The sequence below is a fragment of the Chlamydotis macqueenii genome, chromosome 4, assembly GCF_036417535.1.
Source record: "Chlamydotis macqueenii isolate bChlMac1 chromosome 4, bChlMac1.mat, whole genome shotgun sequence".
NCBI lineage: Eukaryota > Metazoa > Chordata > Aves > Otidiformes > Otididae > Chlamydotis > Chlamydotis macqueenii.
Genome location: NC_141559.1, coordinates 3,407,541 through 3,425,683, shown reverse-complemented (window position 1 = coordinate 3,425,683; position 18,143 = coordinate 3,407,541). Strand labels below are relative to the sequence as shown.

At 48.5% G+C, this 18,143-nt stretch overlaps 1 protein-coding gene across 6 annotated transcripts in view; it reads left to right on the top strand.

Moving 5' to 3' along the window:
* Nucleotides 1-18,143, top strand: part of SLC4A4 (solute carrier family 4 member 4) — a 145,701-nt gene that overhangs the window by 57,411 nt on the left and 70,147 nt on the right. For all 6 annotated transcript variants that reach the window (XM_086747027.1, XM_086747026.1, XM_086747024.1 and 3 more), the window contains one exon: nt 15,904-16,039. In XM_086747027.1, the coding sequence (XP_086603153.1) occupies nt 15,904-16,039 (136 nt within the window). The remainder of the gene's footprint in view (nt 1-15,903; nt 16,040-18,143) is intronic.

Genomic DNA, 18,143 nt, shown 5'->3' with positions numbered 1-18,143 from the left:
AATTCCATAGTGTAACTTACAATTCAGCGTCTTAATTACTGTGCGTTAGAAAGTAGTAGCCAATGTACTTTTCATTTACTAGAGGCAGAACACAAACAGTTAAGTATTTTGTGTTTTTTTTCCCCGAGTTGAAGTCAGTGTAGGACTCAAGGGAAGCGTTATCCGAGCTAATGAGCTGGTGGAGTTCCCTGTTCTCCTTAGATCTCCTCTCCCTACCCTTTCTTTTTAGCTTGGCGTTCAGAAGAAATAAACAGCCTCTCCTGTTTTGTCACCTCCCATGTAATTTCTTTAACGAGCTGAATGCTTTAATCAAGTCAGCTGTCAGTAATATTCCTTCTGCGCTGTGGAAGACACCACTGTCAAGAACTAGTTCGGCACATCTGCACCGTCTCGCCGCTGAGGCGATTAGCTGCTGATTCTCACTGTGATTAAGCAATTCCGCTTGCCCTAGTCTTGGGAATCAAACTCGTACTTTCTGCTCTCTGTTTACCGCTGTCTTACTGGTTTGACTGTTCTTGGTGGATTACAGTATGGTCTGGATCCTGTTTGAGGACCGCTGTCGTTCTGCAGCGGTTCCTACACTTCTTCTCAGTGAAAGGGGAAGGCCAGAAGTCCTGCAAGCTTTTCAGTGCTGCAAAAACCCCTTCTCTCCTTCACACCTGTCCCTAAAATGGCATGCTCTGCTTAAAAATATAACTTCCTAGCAAAGGGCACAAGTAGAGATAGGGAAATGATGAGTTGCTTTCTTACCAACAAGCTCTGGGACAGCGACAAACAAAAGACCATAGCAACTCCTTCCCCCTCCCCTCATACGTTCCCCCTCTGCTCGTCCTGAACTCAACGGGAGATGGATTCGTGGTGGGCCCTGTGCTAAATAGGATTCCTTGTGTTGTGGAAAACGCGAGGGAGGGGAAGAGGATCAGCATACCGTGGCTCTGGAAAAGGCAATGACATCTAACGGAGAGGACACTGCGGTGGAGTCAGGAGAGACAGGTTCCGGTTTTGGCTCCCTGTCGCCAACCCTCAGGGTGATCCTGGCCCGTTTACCTCTCCTGTTCCCTGCTTCCTTCTAAAATTGTCTGTTAATAACAGACCTGTGAAAGGACGGGCTGGCCTTCTCCAGAGCTCAGCCAGCATCTCCCTTCTTTTCAGCCCTCCGGTGCGTTTTACTGTATGCGTTAAGTGGCTGTGATGTAAACATACTTGTAAAAATTGTGTATTTTTTTACTTTTTCCTAAGGCAGGGCTAATAAGCTTATGCTGAGACTTGCACTGTGGAATTTGCACTGCTGTAGTTAGCAAACGCCACATCAGCTCCAAGAGATAAGAAGGAAATGGTGAATGTTGTGAGGTGGGCCTGCAGAAAACGGGAACGCTCTGGCTGTCGAGCAGGTAGCTTTGGGCGAGAGCCAAGGGAAGATGGCTGTTCTAAGGATGAATTGGTAAAACTGAGATAGTTGGAAGCTTAAAAATTAGCCTGGATGTGTGTTAGATTCATTTTAAAAGCGAGTTCTGCTTGGCCAAGGTAAAACTAACATGTGGCCTTGTCATCTGTACAAACCCCCGGCTGCGTTGGAGGCGGTGACGGGGTTTGCAGGAGCTGATGGTTTAGTTGTGGTTTGTGTGAGGGCCAGTCACCTGCGTTTGAAAACAGGAGCTGGCTTCGCTTCCGTTCATCTATGTGATTATATCAACAGCCTAATTAGTGCAGAGAAGGGCCAAGTCTCTGTACTTTTCCTGCTAGAGTCACTTAACGACTTGATAATTCTCACTTGAGAAGCGGCGGGTGCTGCCGCCCCGGGATGCCGTGTACCGGCCGCGGCGCAGGGAGGAGATGCGTCAGCCCCGGGCGTCCGCACAGCGTGCTCCGGAGAGAGGAAACACGCGCCGCGTTATGTGACCCAGGGGTGCTGGCCTGGCTGCTGCCGCTACCTGCGGGCAGGCTCCCTATTAATAGAGCTAAGAACCAGATGGTTCCTGGTGTTACGTGAGCGCCGACTCCGGAGATTACGGGGGAAGGTGTTCTGAGGCGTCAGGAAATCATCTCCATGGGATGTGCGTGTTTGCAGGACAGCTGGGATTTCAGACACTACAGTCTTGGAATTGTCTGTAAGCTAAAAGGCACGTGAAGATGAAAACATGGTGTGAAGGAGAGAGTTTGGTTTTGACGTAGAAATTAATTAAACTGATTTCTGGGCAGCGCAGAGCTTGTGTGTGCCCTTGGTGTGTGGCTGCTGCTTCTCAGCGTTTTGTTCAACTGGTGTGGGGACCCGGGGACTTGCTGGCGTCGGTCGGGCACGTAAAACAGAAACCCAGCACATTTATTTTTTTTCCCCAGAGGTCATAGCCTTGATTTAAAAGGTTGAACGTTACGATCTCTGATAGGATTTTTTCAAGGTGAGTGGTACCTTTTCTAGCAAAGGGAAGGATTTTCAGACACTTGGCCTGGACCCCTTGAGATGTGCTGCGCTTCCGGGCAAGGCAGAAATTGGACAAAACCCACAGCTCTTCAAAAATCTCACCAAATCTGCTTGTGGGCTGTGATTTTTCTACAGGCACTGTCTGCACATGCACGATCTTTGGCCAGCGTGGCTAGAACGTGGTTTCTGAGTGGCAGGTGATAGCCTTAAGTCAAGTTATTGGAAAAAAAGACAAACTTTGGGCCTTGTCCTGCAGGTCTCTTGGATCATCACACCCCAGACCTTGCTAACTGAGGAGCTGTTGTTCTGGTGTGTGGTCCGGTTGACTTGCCCCCTTCTGACGATGGTGACCGCCGAGCGGTTGAGCTTTGTCCAGCCTGGGCAGTTTTTTTTTGCTTGAACTGAACCAGTTTGCTTACTGCCGAAGAATTGTGGGAGCAAACTGTTTACACGATTGTAACGTAGGAAACTCAGAAAGCATGTTGGAGAGCTTTTAGCGTATTAGCAGCACCCATTTTGGTAAAAATAAATCGCAGCGCGACCTGAAATGGCTTATTGGTGGCACTGTACTTAAGAAACGGGCCTTGGGAGCTGTACTGAACGTAGTTCATCAGTGTGGTGCTTGGCTGCTGATGGTGAAGATTCCTTCCTGACGGGGCTGTGACCCTAGGGTTTACGGGGAAATCGGCCTTCTGGAGGACATCCCTCCCCTGCTCTCACAGGAGCATCTCCTCCGCTCTGCTCCCCAGCAGCGCTTGCTGGAGTGCCCTTCCTCGGCCTCGTGAGCTCAGCGTACAGCGCTCTTCTGCTTTCTTTGACTCCATGGGAAGTCAGCGTGCGGGGAGATGGTGGGTCGGGGTGTAGGTCAGTGCCCGGTTGGATGGTTCAGCACGTCTTTGGCCATAACATTGTTTTCTTCCCTGTCGTCGCAGATGTAATCTGTTGTTAATCCTCCAAGTCTAAACCTGTGACTCCCCGGACGACCTGAAACCTTTTGTTGATTTTGGTTTGCAGCCTTATTATAGACAAATTAACGTACATGAGTGACGGCACGCCAACGAGAGACGAGAAGAAAATGAGTAATTAACATACATTGGGTATTACTGATTGCTTTTATGATTATCTGGATTTTAAGGTATTAGCTGGAAAAATAACTCCTAATCCCTTATTAAAGATAAAAGGCAAGTCATTAAAAGTAGAAGGTTGTTTTCGGTCCTGAGAAGCACTGGAAATATGTCTTGGCTCAGGCGGCGAGCTGATCTTGAAAGCCTGTAAATCCAAGTTACTCAGCGAGGGAATTTCTCAAGTTTCCCATGTGCTGGGAGGTGGAGGGGGGTGCGAGACAAAGCGACCCTTGTCGTACGAGCTGCGTGCTTGGCAGCGGGACAGCATCCTTTGAATATCGGTGTTAACCGAGCCCTGCCCAGCTGCTGGGCCGTGAACTCTGGGCAGCGCGGTCCGAGGTCACGTAACGGCCCGGGCGCGCTTCTAGCGGGAGCCGTTGGGTGGTTTTGAACTTGGGCTTGGAGCTTCTCTTGGCGTCACGTCTCACGTACGAAGCTCCCGTCGTACCTCGACTCCTTTCTGCCTTCTCGACAGCCGTGCCTGCCCTCACCGATGTGGCCGTCTAACTGGTTTTGCGGCTGCAAAATGAACTGGTTTAAGCGCAGACCACGGATCCCAGCGAGGCAGAGGGGAATGAGCGGCGGAGCAAAAAAGCGTTAAATCTGACGAAGGGTAACGTTTCCGTGTTTCTGTTCCCAAACCCGCTCGGTGTATGCGCGTGTTCCTGGGGTCAGACGGAAAGCAGCAGCACCCCTTGCTGAGTTACGGTAATTAATGATCTGCAGAAACTTGTCACACACTAAGACTTCCTTAATAATAAAGTATTTAAAAAAAAAAAAAAAAAAAAAGAAACCAGGCAGGTTCCTTCTTTCTGGGTAATAAAATTTGAGCAACAATCGAACTACAGGATTTAAAGTTTGATTCCCATCTTTTAACAGTTTGATGCTTCAACACATCGTATTTATATACTTCTGTACTTTTGGAAAGCAATTTAAATTGCAGGGAGACCAATTAAAAAGAAATCAAGATAGCATTTAACAACTCGGAGGAGCTCAGTACTTGTAAAGTGATTCACCTTTGAGGAAATGTTGTTTTGACGGTATACGTTTTGGAAAACACTGCTCGTGTCTGGTTTGCCCTTTCCATCCCAAGTTGTTCAAAAGATTATTTGCCGTCCCTGGCTGATTTGTTCTCTTTCGCCCACCTCCCTCCTTGCGTTGTTTTTTTCTTTAAGCCCCAAACACTCCTTAAGGCCAACTGTGCTTCTGGGTGCTCAGTGCTTTTGCAGATGAGGCCACTTTTTTGTGCTTGGGGAGGAATTGTAAAGGTGCAGGCAGAGTTTGAGTTGTTGAGTTGGTCAAGGTCGATTCCTCAAAAGCAGAGTTGTTCTGGAGTTGTTTCGCCATTTTCCTCTAGCTGATCTTGAGGGACGGCACGTGGAGTCAGACTGGTTGTACTGGGGCAGCCCTTGGTCCTTCCAAAGAGTGAGTTAGCATAGAGGGTCCTCAAAAAGAAATCTTTTGTGGAGTTAACTATGCAATAACTCCAGTCAAGATGTATCTGGTGAAGGTCACTTCAATTCCGAATGAGAATGTCCACGTGAGAAGCTGATATGATTTCTCTAATGCATTTTGAACCCAAGCCTCCATCAGTCTGGTTTAATTGCTCCTGGCGTCTCCGTTTAGTCTGCTTGGGTAGGTCTGTGCAGCATCCAGAGTAATTTTGATGTGGACTCCTGAAGGAGAGATTTTGAGCTGTCACAGGACACCTGGTTAATAATAGCTCCATCTTAATAAAAGCCAGAGAAGTTGGAGCTGGGACACTTGATGAAGAAGCAGCCATGGGAACACTTTGCGTGGAAAAGACAGCACATAATTATTTCAAGTTGGATGCGTTTTTTTGCAAATGCTTCTAATACACAGAGTTGAATTTTTGTTACTTTAGTTTCTGATTTCCAGTTCCAGACCGTGGTGCCAAGCAGATCATGGAGAACAGCATAGGGTTTGCAGTCTCTTCGTTGCTAAACGTTGTTCTGAAAACCTGGCAATGCGCTCACGTTTGGGCAGCAGATGTGCTGGATCCACTGGAGTGGAGATCAGCTCTGTGGAGTTCACTAATGGAGCAGGATAAATTAGGTTGGAAGGCTCCTGTGGAGGTCACCTGGACCAAACCTCTCCTCAAAGCAGGGCCAACTTGGTAATTAAGTTATTAATGCTGGTTTCTAAGCTGTGCTGTCATGTCCAAAGCACTCTTTCGTCAGGTGGAATAGAGCCCCAAGGAGGCACACTGATATTTTTTTTTTTTTTTTTCTCTTGTAAATCATTCTGATCTCTTTGGATGCCTCAGGGCTGACAGTGCTCAGAGGAGAGAATGCTGGGATGTCCTGGGGCTCCCTGTTACAAAATTATTCTTGCCCTGGTGTGGTATTGAGACATGGCCTGAGCGTGCTCTAACCGAGAAAGCGGGAAAATTGGGCGCTTGATTTCGATCATCTAGGGATGGCCCAGGGAAACATCCCTCTGGATCCTCCTTGCGTTCCTTGGTCTCCCCATAAATGTCGGTCTTCCCGGTTACGTTCTTCACGCCAAGCACAAGGAATTCTGTTTTCTCTTTCTCTTCTCCGATGGTTTCATCTTCACCTGGCGCGCACGTTCCGTAAGCAACGAAGCGGAGCCTCCTCATAGGCAGAACGAAGGAGACCACCCCATCCCGTAAAAGACACCGTTCCCTCAGAACTTGCCTGCGTTGGGGTAGACATGGCGTTGAGCACTAGGAAGGTCAATGCTTATGCAAAAATCACCACCCCCCATGCGTTTTGCTAATTACAAGCAGCCATTCTGGTCAGTCCAAGCCACCCTCAAACTGACCTCCTACTTGTTTTTTCCTCCCAACTGTCTAATAATTAACAAGCTGCTTAATGCACGACAAAAGACCAATTAACCCTAAAGCATTTAGTGAACTACATGTAAATTAGTTGTAAAATGTCGCTGTAAACATTAAATGTTAGGCAATTACATAAAGCAATAATTGCTAAAGTTGCATTTGGGAGCCTGAAAGAAAGGAAAAAAAAAATCTGCTTAAATAGCGCTTTGGTTCTGAGAACTCTGCTAATGGTTTTGTTTGTAACTGTGGCAGCCCCGGTCCCTGTAGGTCCAGACAGGCTGTGGCAGCTCAGGTTTGCTCTGTTTTTAGCCGTGGAAGGCAAATAAAGGCACACTAACCTTGTGAAACCACAGTGTGGTTGAACGGTGGTAGAAGACCTCCAAAGGGCAGTGCCCGGAGTCTAGAAAGAGCTGGAAATGAGATCAAGGCATTTGTTTCTCTCTGGCGCGGTCGGCGGTATCCCGTGGTAAAGGGTGCTAAGTCAGTTGGGTACCAGTTCATGGTGTTTTCATGGACTGATGGTTGTTTTCTTCGGTTTTGGGCTGTACGAAACGTTCCGGAGCTCGCTAAAACCCGGGGCTGGGCAGGGTCGTGGCCGCTTACTGCTGTTGAGTTCATCTCTACCTTTTTTTTCCTCTTTCTGCAGACACCCTCACATCCGAGTTGCCTTTGAAAAAGCTTGAGTGTCTTTCCACTCACCTATGCGGTCAAGTTTCACACGAAGAAGCCAATTTGCTTCTCTGCAAAATCTTTAATCCTCTTAATGAGCTGTCTCGCTCCGAGGTGGTCCCTCTGGTTCTCAAGCTGCTGCTGCTAATGTTCTTAAATAATTCATTTTCCTCGTACGCCTTATGTACTTATTCTTCAGGTTTTGGTGGGCTCTTTGATCGTGTTTGTGAGCTTTGCTTTGACTGGGGCTGATGCTGGGCTAAGACGTTCCTAAGCAGTACAGTCAGGTGGGCCTTCGCGCATTGGCGCTTCCTCACTGCTTTGGAGCCCCTTGGTCGTTTGGGTAGAAGCGTATCTTTGTGTGGCTCGCTTTGCGTTCTCTAAGCAGTCTCCAAGTACGTGTCTAGAGACCAAATTTCTCATCTTTCAGTGAAAAAAAAAAAGTGAGTTTTGTTTGAAGTAGCTTTCTCTGTTCTTTGGTTTTGGCAGTATCCGTTTTCAGAGGGTATTGATCTCCGTTACGGCGCAGTCACTTACTGAAAGCTGACCTGCGCTTGTTTTTACTCTATAAATACACTGGACAGTGGGCTATTATTCTTCTTGCACACAATTTCACGAGTATAGATCCTGGGTGTATTCCTTTCCCAAAACTGGAAATATTTTATACTTACATTTGGTTGATTGAATTACAGAAATTTGCTTAAAGCGGTAAAACGACCTTCCAGTATAGGTGTGTCCTTAGCAGATCCTCTGGAGCTGTTGCCTTACCTGAGTCAATTTTCCTTCTTGCACCTCAGAGGCCGATGAGAATAGCTCTTTCCTCTTCCCTGCAGTAGATGCCAAGGTCAACCGCAAGATCTGGCCAGTTGACTTGCGGCCAAGGAAGGGTGTACATCACTCTTCATGAACATTTCATTGGCCTTCTCTTGATTTTGGTTTTCAAATTTTTTGTTTTGTTTTGTTTTTACAAACTTCTCGTATTGGAAGTTGTTTTCCTTTCTCCAACGTTTGTTTTTGCTGTTGACATTTGCTAAAACACCTGCTGTGTGACACCCTGCCAGTTCACCTCCCCTTCCTCTCGCTAATGAGAGATGATCTGCCTTTTGGGAACTCGGAGAAAATGGCCTGAAATACGGACCTGTGCGCGCCTCGCGTCGGCACTTCTAATTACGCGACCTTGAGAGTTCACTGTGCTAGAGACACCAGCCAGCCGAGTTCTTCTGATACGGAGGGACGGGTCTGCAGGTCTTGGTGTGGCTGGGTTCTGCTTCAGAGCAGTGGGGTACACGTGAAGGTGCACGTGCACCGACGAGCCCGGTTTTTTCCAGCGTAATCACGTTTTGTGGAGGTTTAGTGCTGATGTAAAAGGTGGGGGGGGCGGCGAGTCGGTGAAACCGAGAATAAAAAGGAGGCAGAAGCTTGAACTCTACTTGCTGTTGCAAGGGGAAACCAGTGAAGAGCAAGAGCTGCAGAAATGGCGCCAGGCTTTTGAGAACAAAGTTAAATCAGGGGTTTCTTTCTGGGAAGCCAGTTGGAAGGAGTGTGCTGCTGGCAGCTCAGAGCCCGAAGTTAACGGTGGTTAATTTTTAAAGGCAGGAACGAAAGCGGTGATTGTGTCTGGATCTCAATAGGATCTTTCTGCTACTGAAATACCATTGCAGGGGCCCTTTTCTGAATTGTTTTGACTTGCAGAGAGAAAGAAAATGCTCTCAGAGCAGTGATTTATCCACCAAAAGCTTTGCTCTGCCACCCTGCTAACAGACAGTGACCGTTCCGTCAGGGTGATGGTAGCATCTCCAGGGATGCCGGGTGAGGGAAGCGCTGAGGATGGGCTTTTAGCAGGATTTAAAACACAGAGTAAGTGCGGTCACCCAAAGTGCGGGTCTGAAGAGATGGATCTACTTCATCTAGCTTGCTTGGCTGTGTTAGGAAAACCAACGTTAAAACGTGAAACGAGCTGGTTTTGTAACCGCTCTGCCAGGCCAAATCCTGCAGCTCTCCAAGTCAATGAAAGCGTTGTCTGAAGCCTCACGCTGGCCTTGCAGCTTTTTAGATAAGTGGCTGTTAACCTTTAAGAGCCAAGAGGGTGATTGGTCAGTGAAAGAAGCTTTTCAGGAGGTGACGGAAAAAAAAGAGAAGCCGAGCCTTTCTCAGAGCATCTCAAGGGAGGCTGGCGCCTTACTCCTGCTGATGTTGAAGATGAGGTAGGCTCCAAATCAATTTAGGCCACTGAATACAGACATCAATGCTTGTGGCATTTGTCAGAACAGCCAACACTTATCGATCATCCTTGTCACATGGAGAAAGGTAATGCCTTCCACGTCCACCACCACTCCGGTGAAGAGCAGCTCTGGTTATGTCGGCGATGGACACCTCGTGGTGTTTATTTGTATCTTCATTTTCCTGCTGTTAAGGGCTGCAGTGCCTCTTGGCTGTCCTTCCCTCAAACCAAGCCGAAAGTTGGATGCCAGAGCCATTCAGGGTGGGTTCTCTTCTGCCCGGCCCTCGCTGAGGAAGGCTTCTAGAAGTGCTGGAACGCTCAGAGCTGACGTGGAGATTGATTGAACGGGACAAACAGACGATGATGAGACCCCGCCTGTGAGAAGAGCTTGTTAGGCATAAAATTGGCGATTGCAGCCGCAGGGCCGGCTGTAAAGCACAGAGAGGGAAGGGAAGTTCCTTCTTGTCACTGCGTAGAAGCTTAAATTCCGAAAAAGAGCCTAGAGTTGTTATAGCTGTGTCCTTAAAAATGTCACCGTACCCTCAGCATTAACGAAAAAATGATAAATAAAGCTAAATGGTCAATGATAAACTTAACAAGGAATTACTGTTTTGGCAGGAGGGCTTGTAGCTGATGCAAGGAAATGACAGTATTTACTCAGCGACTACATCACATGAAAATAGCTTTAAAATTGCCTTTAGGGGAGCCACATTAGAGAATTGGGAGAAAAAATGGTATCTTTCCTAGCTCACCAAAGGAGGAGGAATTTTCTCTTGTGCTAGCATACGTTGAGCCGTCGCTTTGTGCCCGCATCGCGCGGTTGGTGCCCGTGGAAGCATGGGAGGGGTTGTACCTGACGGCTGCCGTGATGAAGATGTTCCAGGTGCTGGCGTAGGACCCCAGCGGGGCTCCAGAGAGCTGAACAGCGCGCGTCTCTGCGAACAGACTGACAGCTGTGCTGCTTTCAAAAGGAAAATGGAGACAAGCCAAAGAAAAAGAAAAGCGCTGAGCGTTAGGGAGCAGGTTCTGAACTTTGTGTATGGCAGCCGCTCTGCTGCTGAATGGTGGAGCTGGAGACTTGACCGTTACTCAGGGCCAAGGGAGGGCTGGTGCCAGGCAGCATCCCGCATCCCAGTGACAGCGGGAAAGGTTACAAAGCTCCCAGAAAAGCCGGGCTCTCTCTAGATGCAGCTTTTTCCCTATTAAAGTCTTTTTGGCGACTGCTCGATAATAGCTCCTTGCAAATGCGCCGCCGAAGCGGTTTCGCATGGCTTTAAGGGAGGTGGCTGACCTCCAGGACCAGGCGGAGGGCACCGCTGAGACCCAGAGTTTGTCCTGAACCGCTCGTTGCGTACTTTGTATCGTGCCAGGGCTTCTAAACAGTGTGGTGTTAGAATTGTTAAACACGGCACTTGGGGAATCGAGAAAATTAAACCAAAAAGTGATGGAGAAGGAGAATTTTCCTGGTTTTCTTGCAGTTTGGAGGCTGGTCACCGGTGAAGAGCATCGAGCTGCAGCATCTCCCGACACGGGCAGCGTACCCATGGAGACCTGCATGGTACGCGCGCCCCTGACGGCAGAGGAACCGTTCATCGGTGTCGCCAGGCAGAGATTTGCAGCGTTAGTATTTTAAATGTTGAGTCTGGCCCGACTTGCTGATCATGTAGCTGTGGGAGGCTGTAAATAATGCATTCCACTGGGAACGCACGGCTGCCTCAGCTCCCGATGTCTTATATGGATATTATTTTTATTGTCTGCAGCTGAAAAAAGCAGATGATTTTGAAGACCGGTTTCTCTCAAATGGATCTATGTTGGGAAAAGTTCACAGTTAGACTTGAGGTGTAGCATCCAGTGATCCGTCTATCGTAACTATGTGCTTGGAATTAGCCATTTGTCTTTTTTTTTTTTTTTCTTTTTTTCTGTTTTCAAAAGGCAGTGCCTTTTATGTTAAAGCTGAATGACTTTTGGATGCTGGTTTTGTTTAAAAGGTTGCCAGCCCAGTTATCCACATTGCTCACCTCGTGAGTGCTCTGCTGTAGATGAGTTCATTTGTGACATTTTTGGAAGAAGGGTCTGGGTTTGTTTTTTTTTTTCAGTCCCTGGATCTCCAAGGAGCGTTCCAGTAAAATATCTGTAGCTAAAAGCTGTGTACGTTATCACGACGGCACTGAAGGCGAAAGGAGCTCAGGATGCTCAGCCAATCATTACGTAAAAGCTGCCATTCTTCTGGCCCTCGGGAGAAGATGTTGTTAGTAAGCGTTTGTACTGAAGTTTTTGTGCAGATCAAAGCCTCAATATACACCGCGAGCTGCAGAGGAGCTTACGGTGGGACATGTACAGTCAAGCCGTACAACAGCCCAGCAGAAACGGGATTATTCAGGAGGCAGTCAGTGCTGGTCGTTGTGGGGTGGAAAGGGGCACGGTCAGGGGATGGGGGATACTTGCTTCGAGATGGATCGAGCGGCTTGAGTAGCGTTCTTAAATCTGATAAAAGCGTCTGCACGGGCGTTTAACTCCACGGGCTCGCTCGGACTTGAGATTGATTTGAACCCGGCTTTGACTGACTGAGGGCAACCTCAGAACTGAACGGGCGTGCAGTCATCTCCTGTTTTAGCGGGCGTATCGGGAAAGCACGCTTGGTACGAACAGCCTGGGCCGGTGATGTTGCCACAGGCTTTGAGGAGGGATTTACACCGGGTCTCCGGAGGGTTCTCCTGGCTGTTGAGTCCTTCTCGGTAACGGACACCTGCATCTTGGGTGTCTTTGGCCTTGAACGGAGGAAGCGGTTGACTGAGGTGCGGGTCCCAGGGGTATTTAGGAGCGCTGCTGGCAACAGCAAGCTGAAAAAACCCGCAGAGGAAAACCGTGTGGGAAGTTCAGCTGTGGCTGATTTGAGGTTGTCGTGCTAGAATGTGTCTGACTCGATTTCTGAGCTGCCTGAGATTTCTCTGCGCTGATGGAGATTGATTTTGCCTTGGGGAACCCCAGGGTATGAATTGTACTCGTAATTGGCCTGAACTGAACTGGGAGAAACTGCTGATGTGTTCGTTCTCTTCTGCAAGTGATGTATTTTATAAGCGGCTCTGTGGACCGCTTCGGACTGAGCGTGAGGGCAGGAGAGCTTGGGGGAGGTGAGAGATGTCATTATGGGTGGCAAAACCCCAGTTTAAACATTACAGTGGAGCATTCTACCATCTGCAATACCTTAATTCCTGTGCCATTCAGGGAAAAACATCATCCTGACCATCTAAATCTGTGGATTAGCGTTTTTTTTTCCTGCCAGGTATGTCTGTTGATCATCACATTGCTTCTTGAATGAGACAGCAAAGAAAATAAAATTGCAATGACTTCAGCGGCAGCTGATCCTGGCGTGAGCGGCGCTGGTTCCAGCAGCTCCTAAACTGGCTGGATTGGGCAGAGGCGAAGGTGATGGTCAAGGCTGGGGGAGGCCGGCGCTCAAAGGTCGGGCGGGGGGGTCCGCGGAGTTCAGCCCGCGGGTTAATTGCTCTCTGGTTTGTAAGCCTGATCCTCAGCCGTCCGTCCCGCGCTGAGCACACAGTGTTCGCTCCAGGGATTAAGATGAAAATATGTTCTTGCTAAAGAGAGCACATAAACAACCCATAAGTGGCCCATTAACCTACAAAATGGCAATAAAGAACATGTGGTAGAGCAGGCCATAGGGGACCTGTGACCCGGCAAATTCCGTAATTGGATTTCGAACCTTATCATCTGTGCTGAACGCAGCTGATAGGAAATGAGCAAAAATGAAAGGCAGAAGAAAAGAAAGAAGGGGTGACGTGTGCTGCGTGTCCAGGCTTGGTGGGAGCGTTTCTGTAATTCCTCTCGTGCTGCAGGTCGGTGAGCAAAACCTTGTGAGTGGCTGTGGAGTTATTGTGTTTTGGTTTGGAATATCAGGGTAACACCTCCGTGCAATACAAGCACTTCAGAGTGACTGAAAAGAGAGAATTTTCCCCTGGGCTGCGGCCGGCGCCTTCAGCAGCTCTAGGAGCTCTGCAGTCCTGTCTCTTACAGGCCGCGTGCTCCGCGTTGCTTTTGGAAGCCACGGGGTGTAAATCTCTTCTGTTGCTTTTCTAGCTGTCGTATCTGAATTGTGGTCAGAATCTGAGGGTCGTTAGTGCAGACTGCCAGGGAGGATGATGGAACATGCGTGTTACGGGGGCTCTGCCAGCAGGTCTTGCTCTTCATCTGCAGGATGACAGTGGAGTTCAGACACCGTCAGCTGCGAGCTGTGGTCATCCAGCATGAATTCCCCAGACCCTTTCTGCCGCTGCGAAACCGCCAAAGGGCTGGAGAGTGGATGATGGTGTTCTTCAGCAGGGTTCAAACCAGTTAAGGGAAGATTAGAAAGCAGGTTGTGGAAGTCTGCTGCTCATGCAATAAGTTGGTTTGTGTTCTTCTGGCCAGGCATCATCTTTTAAATATCTCTATTTCAAGGCCTTAGCTGAATCTTTGGCCTCTATTTTTTTTCCCTTCAGGGTGAGAGATCTCTGCCCTAAAGCGCGTGCCAGAAATCGAACCAGCTGGTTTCAGCACAGGCTTCTGGCACCAGCAGTCAACTGGGGCTGACTGTATCAAGATGAGCTCAAGTGTTAGGCCTAATTGCTTTTCTAGAGTAGGATAATCTTAATTATTGATGCTAATGTTTGTTTTAAATGTGTTTTAGGTGCAGATTTTTTAGTCCAAATTGCCCTTGTGATTGCAAAGACAACGCTCATGCATAAGCTACGTGTTTGCAGATGCGTTTTGGAACGGTGCTGCAAAGTGCGTCTGTTAGATCCACGTCCAGTAATCAAGTGCTCGTTACGCACCTCGCGGATTCTGAGTGTTATACCTGGGGAAAAAACAAGATCAATTCTGTAGGAACGGGCAGTTATATGAGTGCTAATTACCAAGAGGGTTAATGTGTACTTTTCCGTAACTGCATGTCTGTAAATTCAGCTTAGCAGCGTTTTTCTCTCCTGTAGGGCAGGGGCCGCGTCTCACGGAGGTGAAACTGGTGGGAGATAGGAACTGGGGATTGCTGGAAGCAGGCGTAGACCAGCACCACTTTGTGTCTGCAGCCCTGCAGACATGATGATAGGGCTGGAGAACGCAGACCTAGCTGAGGTCTACCTGCCAGATGTCCCTGCTCCCCTTGGAGTGAGAGGAGGACATCGCTGTCCGTGCAGCGGGACGTGCAGTGCTCTGGAGACCGCGGCAGAGGTTGCCTTCTCCGGACACGGGGCTCCTCTGTAAACACAGGAACATTGTCCCAGTGCGAGGCAGCGTGCTTGGACACCCAGGGAATTGCAAGGGTGTTTATGCCTCCAAATATACTTTCAGTGGAAAAAAAAAAGCATCATCACCCGAACCAATGAAAAAATGAATTTGCATCAACCTTTGCTGAGTAACTTGAGAAGAAAGCTATGACAGTTTCTTCTTAAAAAAAAAAAAGGGGGGGGGGGTGGGGAAGGGCATGTTTCTTACTGGTTCTTTTTTTCCCATTACAAATTGAGACGTTGTTTACCCCGTGAAAATCAATGGTGATTGGACACCTGGTGTAATTAATTATTTTGCAACAGACAGACAGCTGATCTTTTGAAAAGAAAGGAGTTTTTAGCCGAACCGTTCAAAGTTCAGAGTCTGCTGTTTAATGCTGATAACCATTCCGCAGAAGGGATGTCTGCCTTAAAATTTCACATGATCACACCTTCGTTTTAAGGTGATACGATCAGAAAAACCTGTAGACCCCGAAAAGTGCTCCAGCAAGGTGACTCCTGCGGCATGAGCTCCAGTTGCCTTTGGGAGATGCCCTTAGGTCTTGGGATGGGAACTCTTGTTGGGAACATGATGGGAACATGCCTGTATCTTAACCAGGGAGGGCTTTCTGCTCCTTTTTCCTGAGTTAATAAAGCGAATGAACATGGTGTGTGCTGTCACAAGAGCGTGGGTTGAGCACAGTTTCTTTAGCCTAAACGGGTGCTCTTTTCCTAATGGGACCAGTTGTTTTTTTTCAGTGCGCTGGTGCCTGACTAAATGCGTTGGGTCGCATTCTTCACGTATAGATGAGACAACCCCTCTGTTAAATATTCTGTTAAATATTCCTGTGTTTTCCAGCAGCAGGTCTGGGGAGGTTACGGCCTGCCCGGCGGCCCAATGGCAGCCCCAGCCGTGGTGGCGGGGAGGGGAAAGCCGGCTACGGGATGCTGTCACGGCAAGCCCCAAAATGGTTTGGCTGAAACTGGTTTTACGTCATATAAAAAAGGGGGCGAAGGATCTCAGCTGATCAGAGTGCGAAAGGTCCTTGGGCACGCACCGTAGAGCATATTGGTTTTGAGCTCGGTAGCGCTTTTTTTTTTTACGAGGGCTGCAAATTGCTGTAAGATAGTTAAGGACGGTAGGAAGAGGCAAGTTTTCCTGAACTTTACTCCCAGCTTGAACTTTTAAGGAGCGAAGTGAGAGGCAAGGAAGGGGAGAGAGAGAGGGAGATAGACGCCCGCCCCTCCGTCTGCGGTGACGAGGATGTCAGATGGAAAAGGCAGCCTGGAGAAGCAGCTGAATGGCTTTGGGGAGAAGGGGAAGGAGAGGAGCCGCACGTCCCTGGTCGTCTCTCAGGCCGTTAACCGCAGTATTTTCACCTCTGCAGTCTCCCCCGCTGCCGAACGCATCCGCTTCATCCTCGGAGAGGAAGATGACAGCCCGGCGCCCCCGCAGCTCTTCACGGAGCTGGATGAGCTCCTGGCCATCGACGGACAGGAGATGGAGTGGAAGGAGACTGCGAGGTGGGTTGGTTTTCCTTTACCCCGACAGGGAAGGGAAGCTGCGCGGGACTTGATTAAATATTCCTTTAAAACCAAAACTAGAAAAAAAAATAGTGCCAGATTTGTTTGAGTAGTTTGCCTGTGGAGAGCCAACAGACATATGGGCTTGTTAGTGCTTTGCGAAGTATAAAAATGTCAGAAGTCGGTGCCCAAATAAAGCTCCTGCAAATGTGTCCAAACAACTTCAGTCCCACTGCCCCAGAGCAGATCTGAGCCTGAGCCCATCGCACACCACAAGCTGGGAAATTTTATCCCAGCTTGGGATTTTATCAGTAACTATCAAGTTACTGATGAAATTTATTTTGAAGAGCCAAGAAAGCCTAAAGGTTTGTTTTCTTTCAGGTAAATTATTCAAGGTGTGATTGGGTTGCCCGCTTTGAATTCCCTGGTTAAGTTCTCCACCTGTTCCTTTGACGGTGCTCTTTGGGGACTGGCATGGTTTTTGACCCAATTGACGCAAGTTAGATACAGTTTATTTTTGAACAACACCAAAAGAGCCATCTAAAGGCTGCTGTCTAGCCCTCTAGCCTTATAAAACTTTGATTTTTTTATACAGTGGAAATATTTTTCTTGGGCTAGCCTTGAAAGGTAAACCCCTAATTGCAGTCTGCTTGCTGCAAAGGCCTGAAGTGTCCCACTAGAAGGAGATGCTCACCCAGCCGGAGAGCGGTCCAGGGCTTTACCTTCCCTGTTCCCAATCCCCCTCGCTTACCTTGGGGCCTTTCCTTTTCCTTTATTGTGCCTGGGCTAAGCCCTTTCCCCACCTTCCAGTCTTAAGGGCATCTACTCTCCTCATAGTTAGCCCCCGTTGTTTGGTTTCCTTAATCTTCTTTGCCTGTGATTTAATGAACTGCTGCACCACCGACCCCTTCAGCCCCTTATCTCTCTTTATTTTTAGTTCTCAGTCACTTGGAGAGCCTGTTTAAGGGCTTTCCACCTTTTACTCTTTAACTCCTGCCTTGTTGGTCATCCTTTTCTCCCTTTCTTGCTTTTCTTCCCTCTTATCATTAGTTCAGTACTCGCATTTTGTCATCTGTAGTGCCCACCTCTGCTTTTTACAGCGAAATGCGCTTTCCTCTGCCCACGCATGGGCCTTGGAGAAAAGGTTTTAAATTCTGATTTGTTAAAACTCTTGCACAGTTGAGACCTTAGCGTTTCTTAACAAGCAGTCTCTTCGGTCTCCCTTTTGTAGTATGAATGTCGGGAGGCTCTGTTGTCCTGCAGTCCCCAGATGTCAGCCGTCAGAAGAGAGGTACCCTGTGTCCTGCACAACAGATGACCGAGCACTTTTATTTCTTGAGGGACGTTTGTGAAGAAGAACCTTGCAGTGGGATATGCTTGCGCTCTCTGTGGCGTCAGGTGGCTGTTGGTAGTGATCTCACATGGTGTATGGTGGTGCAGGATTTCTCAGCATCTTCCTGAAATGCCTTCGTCCTGCAAAACAAAACCTGCCACGAGCTCCTGAGGGGCTCTCGCTGTGGGACGGCCCAGCTGGAGCTGGCTAGCTCTGCGCTTCAGCGGGCAGAGGAGCTGCCGGCCGTTCATCTCACTGCGGCTCTTTGTGCTAGGACTGGAAAGAGCATGGAAGATGTCAGGAGAGAGTGTTCTACTAAAAGGTTTAGCAAATGATACTGTCCCTTCCAGAGCTTTTCTGGTCAACAGAAAAGTAATACGTGTCACAGAAAATTTCTAGTGGGAACCTTAAAGCTATTGATGAAAAGATGTTTCCAGAAGAGGACCTTCATTTGCCCATCTTGGTTCTTGATGCCTGTGAGCCACAGCATAAACAGGCTGTGGTTGTCCCCCCGCGCGTGGTGGCATTTCTGGCCATGGGTAAGATCAGCCCGTGACCAGGGCGTGAGGATGTCATGTTCCTTTGCGTGGTCCTCTTGCCTGTTAGCACATCGTGGCGTTGGGCCGTGGCTAACGATAAAAGGCTGCTCTGGAAAAAACGTCCTTAGCGTAGGCCGGGTTTCACAGCAAAGACGTGTAAACGCACTGGAAATAGAGCAGTAAAAGGGAAGGTTTATCGCTGTTAAAAGGTAACCTGAAGATTTGGGTCACT